The sequence below is a fragment of the Charadrius vociferus genome, unplaced genomic scaffold (assembly GCF_000708025.1).
Source record: "Charadrius vociferus isolate BGI_N301 unplaced genomic scaffold, ASM70802v2 scaffold370, whole genome shotgun sequence".
NCBI classification, from domain to species: domain Eukaryota; kingdom Metazoa; phylum Chordata; class Aves; order Charadriiformes; family Charadriidae; genus Charadrius; species Charadrius vociferus.
The window spans coordinates 2878044-2887006 of NW_009646744.1; the positions used below are offsets into that span (position 1 = coordinate 2878044).

Below are 8963 nucleotides of genomic sequence, written 5' to 3' on the forward strand. Positions count from 1 at the left end.
TGTGAAGATTATGCAGTGCATTGGAACAGTCTAACCTTCTAGCATGTAGATTCTACTTTCTCTCTTGGCTCTTTTCAGTATTTTGTTACTCAAGAAACAAATCAGAGCAATACATTTTGTCTCAAAAAGCAATGACACATTTGTTTAACAACAAAATGCTATTAACCATTAAAACACATGTGACATATCTATAATGCTAAGAATAGAGGAGAATATTCATACATTACTTATCCCTACACACTACACAAACAACAGTTGGCTCTGGCACCTGGTTAGCCAAAAAGATGGTAGTTCATGTACAATGCTGTTCAAGGTTTCTCCTCTTCACATCCCTTCCTGATTTCTCACCTCCTTACTGGACTTCACCAATCCACATTTTTAACTTGTATTGAACTTATCCTAGTAGTTTCACAGGAGGAAAACAACTACACAGCAACCTCTGTGCCAAAAAAAAACCCTAAACGGTGTACATAAACAGTAATCTTCCAGCTATGCAGAGAAGCTGCTCCCAAACATTGCAAGCCCCAGTTTCCCACAGCTTCTGTAATCTAGACTCTCAGCTCCATCACCCTGCTTGGTTTTCTCCTCAATTTTAAATAAACCACATTGAACTATCCTACACACATTTTTCTGCACATTACTTGAACTGTTCATCTACAGATTGCAATCCCAAAAATTCCATTGTTTCTCCCCAGTTACACTGTTGGTCTTATGTATAACCAGATCCTGCTTTTCCTGCAATTCTCTAAATACTTTCTAGCTATAGAACCAGCAATATTAACTTACTGGGGTGTAACGTGGGGACGTGTTGTCCCAGTCTGTCATCTTTAAGCATGTGCAGCAGCGTAGTTTTTCCAGCATTGTCCAGTCCAAGAAATACTAGCTTGCCTGATTTCTTATACAGTCCTAGAACAAAGCAGAACCTAGTGAATAATCAGTTAAAAATCAGTGGGAGTTCATTTCTAGCACTAGAGATGATTTTGCTCCCAGGAACAAAGTGTTACAGTCACGGTACAAAATACAGACCAGCCAAGCTTCCACCGCGCACTTTATCAGTGCCCTTTATCCACGTTCTCCTTCTTGTACAAACTACACTCGCACTTGTTCATGTGCCTGCTACACCATGTGGACGCGTAGAGCTGACGGGATGCTTAAGGGGAGAGGCACACAATTGATGTAAACGTGTCACTCATTCAAATGCATTTACGTTATCTTAGGAAAACCACAACAAAACAGGACTAAATTTTGCCCAGTATAGCTTACTCTGCCCCAGCAAAGGGACAGTTTTGTTCACAGGCAGTGTAAAGGGAGGCGTGGGGGTACGGTGCCGACAGCGGGCTCTAAAAAAAAAAATGGTGCTGGACAGAGGGTGGTTTGATCAGCTACCTCCAATTATGACAAAAGTGTCGTTTGAGGCAAAAAGGAAATTCAAACCTTAATGGGTATATTACAGAGAAATTTGTTTCCACGTCAATAGTCATAATTACTGTATGCATGATTTTTTTTATGTTGGTTCATATATTATTTTGACAAAGAGTAACATTCACCCACACCCCCAGCTAAATTGTGCTGATAGATCCCGAATGGCATCGCCAGGACAATTCTGACACACTTGCTGTCATGTGATAATGCCTTCATAACAGGAATAAGAAATTTTATTTTCACCCATTGTCATCTTTATAAAAATGTCTTTTCCCCTTCCCCTCCCCCCCACTTCTAACCCCAGTAAATGCAACAGTTGCTGCGAAGGAGAGGAAGGATGTCTAAAACATGAACACCATATTTTCTTAAGTTTGAGGTTATCAAGGGGTGATTCTTTAAACTTGCCAACACTACCTCCTATGCCAGAATTATTTTTCACTGCTTCAAACTGATCGACATTCAAAGTAAAACATTTTTGAGACAAATTTCATTAAAAATAATTTAAAAATCTCATTCTGTACTGAAAAACTACTGAAGTAAGAGACTCTCAGCTTTGCCTTTTTTTTTTTTTTAAGGAGAAAGTCTTCCCCTATTCCCTCTTCAAAGAGCTGTGGCTGAATACTACACACTGCACATCTCCTTAGGAACCACGACTGACCCCACAGTGCCTTCACAAGTGCTGAAGATGACAGAACACTTACAGAGTGTGAGGAAACAGACATATGTATATTCTGAAATTACATTTCTTCAAAACCAAAATTGAACTACGTTCTTCACAGAATTCTCTTCTTCCCATGTAAAAAGAATTGCAAAATACAGCCAAATATTGCTATGTGGGAGGTTTTTACATCGCCAGGATCTTTTACTATATAACATCATAGTATTGTGGCACTTTGCAATATGCTGAAGAAAAATTGATTTGACCACCACCGCGATGACAGAGAAACGTTTTGTTAAGTACGCAATCAGATTTTACTGTTAAAACTCAACCATCGCATCGCTGCAGTCCTGACGCTTAACTGCAAGCACAGCCAACCTTCTCAACCTGCAAACTACGCACCAATATCCTGCGCCGTGCCCCGGGGCTGGTACCAACATCCTGCGCCGTACCCTGGGGCTGGAACCCATCCACGGGGTGCACTGACAGCTGCCCTGGGTCTCCCTACATGAGGAGGCTGGTGGGCAGCAGAGCAAGCCAGCAGCATCAGTTTCTACAGCCCTCATTTTTCCTTCTTATCTAACGTGTTATCCTCATACGTGTTTTATTTGGTGGGATTTTAAGCGATGCTGCTGCACAGGTGGCTGCTCGGACAGCCCCGTTGATGCCGCAGCGTTACAGGGGTGTACGTGCCTCTGCTCGGCCGACCTTTACACCGCTGCTGTTTGCTCACCTCTCCCCCTGCCTTTAAGCTAATCTCTGGGATCACATTCCTGCATGACATGTTTTGTAACTTGCAGGAATTCTTTCCTATTCCTCAGCTTACTTCATTAATGATCTTTATTACTACCAGTACTGCAGATTGTCTTCACGGTGCTTTCAAATACAACAGCTCTTCCCAAACTCACCTCCTTACATGCCCAAACATGTATTAACTATTAAACTACAGAGTGGAAGAGAAAGTATTAATGTTTACAGAGAAAGAAGGAGTGAACAAACATTTTCATATATTAACTTATGTCACAGGGGAAACTCCAGTTCACACTTGCCTTATGAGTTAAACAAAACCCTACTAAAACACAGTAAAACAGTATTTTTGCCACTCTCAGCCCGGCCACTCAGGAGCCTTTGCTCCCAAATCAGGTGCTGGTGCTTTCTCTGAAGCATTTCACATTTCCCAAGTGTCTTTCATAGAAACGCAAGACAAACAAGCAGCAATACTTCAGCTATTAGCTACACCAAGACCACAGTTTATATACATATATATATTAAAAAAATCTTTATGCATTCTGAAAGTATATGTGCATAAAGATGTACTTCATAAAGTGGTCTGAATCAGCCCGCTGACAGGACAGCACAGGGAACAGCGGGGACTTTCTCAAATGTTACAATCAGCCCTCTTCAACTGTAAATGTAAATGAGAATGAAAAGAGAAAGCATTTCTTCTAGAATAAAAGGACATATTGAAAGTAATTCTCCTTCCTGCTTCAACCTCCCATTTCTTGCACCAGAATTAGACTTTGCATGCACAGGAATGGGAAAGTGGGCTAGCGTGCAACAATCGCTGCTCAGCTAAGTAAGAGGAGATAAGAAAGATTAGTCAACTTAGTTAAAATTTCACTGGCTAATATTTCGATAGTAGTCCAAGGGTCTGACATTCAGCAAAAAAGTTTAAACTTTCAACTGATAAAAGGCAGGTGGCACAGCTTGCCATGATTCAGTAATCTCAAATGCTTTTTATCCACTTCAATAAAATCCTTGGAACTTGCAAATTTTGTCTTTTACGTGTGTGATCTGCAACTTCCATTCCTCTTTTTAGTATCCTAACATTCCCTTTCCTCCTGTTTGTGTTTATTTTGGGTTTGGGTTGTTGTTTTTTTTTTGGAGGGGGTTGGTGGATTTCCGCTCCCCCCCCTCTCCTGTTTTCCACAAGCTATATTTCACTTTGGATCGATATGGATTGCAGACTCTTTTGGCCAAGGAGTACTTCCCTGAGGCTCTTCAGCAGATGCCAGTGAAGTTTCATACTGATTTCAATGACATCAGTCACACAATAACACACTGCTGAATGACAGCGAGGGCTTCAATATCCGGCACTAATATTTTTTTTAGACCTTTCCTCCTATTTAGATTCTCAAGCAATATCCTCTCGTGTAAAAGAACTGAGCTAAAATAACTGACCTCAGTTCTTTACAGCAGAGAAAAATCAGGAGAAACTCCATAAAAGTCAACTGAATTACACCAACTTAAGAGTCATATGATTAGAAAAAAAATTAAAAAGTCAAGCTTATTATGCTTATGAAAGAAAATGTAATTTTTCAAGAAGTTAAAAGATTAATGAAAGATTGAGTGGAGAGCAGACTCTGGAAATACTCAGTATTGATAAGTGAAACTTTTGTTTGAGTGTTACTGAATATACACTAAACCAAATATTATTATTTAACCAACATCTATGTTTGAAGATAAGAGGTGAACAGACTTCTTATACAAGAATAACAAAGAAAAAACCCAAACAATAAAGACTTACCTAAGAACTGTAAGACACTACTGAAACCACTGTAAATCCAATCAAATATGAAAGCCATATCTGAATCTTATAGTCTGAAATAAACAGAAAATATAACACATTTAAGATCTGTCACAACAGCATGTTAAACATTGTAAAATATTTATAGGTAACAAAAGTAATTCAAAGTCCTCTGTGAAAAATAGTGACACCGCAATGCATTAAAAAAATAGTGTAGAAATGGAAAACAGAATCCAGACCTTCTGATTCAACAGCAAAGACCTTCCCCTCACCTCCTCGGAAAACGTCATGCAGACAGAATTCTTTGCAAGAAGTAAAAATAATTTTATCTTAAGTGCAGTTTGGTGGAGGTGTGTGATGTTCCACTGAAGATTTCACACGGGATCTTCACATTAACTTTCCAACTGGGAAAAAGTGGCACTTTTGAAGGGGCAATAGAGAGATGTCAGGGCAGAGTCTGTGCTCCAGCCGTCCCCGGGAGCTGCTGGGGTTTGAAGCAGAGGTGATAAGAGGTGAAGGAGTTTTGTGAAGTTGAATCCCGAAAAGCTTGATACCAAAGAAACCCCTATTGCCTGCACAAACCTGTCTGTTTAGCTTGTAATAGGAAACAACTACTTAGCACAAAGCACTGGAATTGCCATTCAAACACTGTGACCTCCTGTACTGTCCTGCACAGGCTGCCACAGTTTAAACCTTAGATGCAAAACTTATTTTTAAGAACGAACTCTGGAACCCCACGTTTCCCACTGAATTCCTTCAGCTTAGGTTCAAGAACAGAAGGTTGAGCTGAGAGGCAACCAGGCTGACTATAATCAACACTCTAGTTGTGCTGTACAACCATCAGCCCACTTTAGCTGACCATCACAGGCAGGACATCCCTTGCTATCAGGATGAAGCTCTGCTTCTCCACAAGTACCCTTTTTTTGTGGTACAGTTAACAAATAAGGCCCCTATGCCAGTCCCTGGGAAAGAAGCAAGTGGCCAGGACAGATTGCACAGACTGACAAATTCAGTCATTCCTGCCCCAGAAAAATACCCTCTGCCACCAAAGGCAGGGCTGCTTCCACACAAGTGGCCAAGGAGGAGGTGTTGGGGAGTTTTGGCACACCTCGAGCACCTGGGAGGACAGGTAGCACAGAGGAGGAACCGCCACTACTGCCACAGCGATGCTTCGGGGTGCAAGAATAAAGCCATCACTAGGGTCACTGCACAGTCATACGCAATTAATTTCTTAGCTTTCATCCTAAGTTCCTCAGTATCTGAAGTGAGGATAACCACACTAAAAGCAACAGTTTGACAGAGTGAATTAGTATATAGCCTGAAAGCCTCCTGAAAGACTAAAGGGCAACATCCTTAGAAGCATATAGCCCACTAAGTCCTGCTGGAGCACATAACCCCTGCTAACATCAGGGGATGCTGGAGTCTGACTGTCCTCAAGAAACTGGACTGCACTGCTAAATGCAGCTGGCAGAGGCATCCATGCCGCTGGAGGCTGTCCTGCCATACTCGTTTCGATGCTGCAGCAGTACCTTGGGGGGTCACAAGATGAGCTTAGGACAGCTCTAACCCTGGAGCTCAGGACGCAGTAGTCGAAACACAGGTCAAAATCAGATCAAAATCCAGGCATCTGTTATAGCAATTACACCCATGGCAACGAACAGTTACTCCATTATGCAACATCATCACAGAAAGGTAACATGGAAAGAGGAGGAAAGAATATTCTAATTACGCTTGCTTGCACTGGAACAAAATCTTTTCAGCCAATGCTTGCCTCCCTGGTTGAAGACAAAGCGCTAGGAGTCCCTGGTTTCTCCACGACTAACCCTGAAACCCTTACTCAAGTCCTACATGACTCTGAACTACCGATCAGTTGCAACAGGCACAAATTTTAGGGACACAAATCAAATATGCTTGTCAATGCATAAACACCCAGTTACACAACGTCACCGCTGAAACTGTCCCTTGCACGGCTAAAAAGCAAAGGTCAAGAATAAGCAAACACGGCAGAACATACACGTCAGCAGATTTATTTATTGCTTGAGCAAAATACCGATCGAGAAAAGCCTCTATGGGGCTTAGAAAAACGATCGACTCAAATAACCTGCAAATCAGGGCAAACAGCATGATGTAAGAGAAGTGCTCAGATTACTGAGGTGAGAATAACTTCACAGCGTTTAGTTGTATTAACCTTTTCCATCTATTAAACTTATGGACAAAACAAAACGAAAGACTTTACGGGGCAAGATTCAAATGATTAAAGTGAGAATAGGATTACTCTGCAAACACAGCGGAAGTGGCATTAATATAGGTTAAGTTTCCATTGCCACAGGAAAAGTGGTGTTAGAAACAGAGCTATCCAAATACAACCAGAACAGCCTCTGTATCAGCTGGCAGCACTTAAAGGGAAATACTTTTAAAATAGGGAAAAAATGGATAGCTAATTGTAAAGGTACACTGGTAATATTTGAATAGAGATATTAAATCTACTCTTATCACACAGGAAAACTAACTCCATCATTCACAGCAGTGTCAAATCAAAGCATTTAAAAGCCATAGTGGCCCTGCACTGGTATCAAGAGTTGTTAACGCTGCTGAGAGATCCAAGTCATGGAGCCACATCAAATCAAGGGGAGAGTTGAGGATGTTCAATACACACAGACTCAAACTCTCAGGCCCACGTTAAAAATACCATAAAAGCAGAACAACGACAACTCTGGCAATGACTGCTCACAAGTCACAAGAAAGATAAAAATACTGTTTTAAGGTTATTTTAAGGGTTGCTTTGAAAATAATCAGTTGCAAGCAGACATAAGCTTTTAATGAAAAATTGTACCAAACAAGACAATCTTTTGATACCAACTATTTTTTACAGACATCATCAACTTATTCATGCCCCCTTAACAAAACTATGGAAGTTTATTTTCTAGCACCACATCAACAACAGATGGCTATCACTTGAAAATGTCTCCAACAACCCTGGCTAATGTTATTTCATCAGCAAAGTATCATTCGGTAAGTCCCGTGGAGCCCTGTAAACCACTCTGTAGGCCAAGGAGATGGGTTTCCTTACTGGGAAGCACTTCTGACTGTAGGGATGCAGAATTCCCACCTGGTGGCTTTGATAACATCTTGAGCCAATCTCCTGAAGGGAACATCACTGACAGCATAAGCTCGCTCACACTTATTTCTTTTATATTCTGAAAAACAGGGATTTTTTTCCCCCTATACTGGAACTACATAAATTCATCATTTCGCTTCTGAACCAGTTAGAATAGCACTTACATCCAAAGTCTGTGAAACTTTAGATAAGAGACATCACCAGGCTTTTCAAGACAGTTTTAAATCCCTTTATGGAATAGTGAGGAAAGGGTAACCAGCTCTTGCAGTAACTGGAAATGCACTGTGCTTCACCTGGGTGGGTACTGTCAGCGAGAGCGAGGAGAGAAACCTCTGTCCAGCTGAACTGCACCAACCTGCAGCCCAGCCACAGCAAAGTCCAAAACCACAACTTGCAAGCGAGAGCGTAAAGTTTATGCTAAGGGTGTATCTGCAGTCTTTCAAGTAGGATCTAAACATGATCACCTGAAGTTATAGTTTCACATATGATCACTTTATCATCATAAAACACGACCACGGACAACAAAAATCAAAATCCCCAAGAAATTTAGCGCATAAACTGATATCTGCCTTCTACAGTCCTGTTTATTCTATGATATGAAACTGCGCTTTGAGGTAGTGTTTAAAAGTTGAGGAAAGGGACAGAGCTTGAAAATGAGGTGATGGCATAGATTTTCTTCAGGTATTTTAATCAGTTTTTTGATAGCAAGTCATTTTTGAGATTTCAGAAAGAGTAATCATCATACTGATCTGCTACTAATTGGGTTAAACACCACAAAGATTACATATTGTAGGGCAGATGACTTAAATTTAGTTATATCGCACCTTTTACTCTCAGACAGCCTATCTGAATTTAGCAAAAACCTTAAACACATCTGAAAGAGCAAAACAAACTGGGTTTTTTTCTGTAAAGTCAGCACCCCAACATGCACACCAGCTCCTCGGGGCACCTGAAGCAGCCGTCCAGCTGCAGCCCGGCTCAGAAAAACCTACGTTCTCAATGCAGGGCCTGCTGCAGCAGTTTACTTACTGATAAAAAAAAAAAAAACATTAATAATCTTAAAAGTCATAGTTTCTGAAGACAAAATAGTTAGAATAAGCGTTGGCGGGCGGGTACAAGGTGAGAGGCAGCTGCAGCGCACCTCTGGGCTCTGGGCCACACTCACACCGCCTCCCCGACACCACAGACCCCCCGGGCCCGGCAGAGCCGGGGCTGCAGAGGCGCGAAAGACTCCGCTA

At 41.4% G+C, this 8963-nt stretch overlaps 1 protein-coding gene across 1 annotated transcript in view; it reads right to left on the minus strand.

The window, feature by feature from the left end:
- Nucleotides 1–4683, minus strand: part of SAR1B (secretion associated, Ras related GTPase 1B) — a 7856-nt gene extending 3173 nt beyond the window's left edge. Inside the window, exons 1-2 of the mRNA XM_009890921.1 lie at nucleotides 4608–4683; nucleotides 773–906 (exon numbers count right to left, since the gene is read on the minus strand). Of these exons, the coding sequence (XP_009889223.1) occupies nucleotides 773–906; nucleotides 4608–4665 (192 nt within the window). The 5' untranslated portion in view covers nucleotides 4666–4683. The remainder of the gene's footprint in view (nucleotides 1–772; nucleotides 907–4607) is intronic.
- Nucleotides 4684–8963: the final 4280 nt, after the last annotated feature.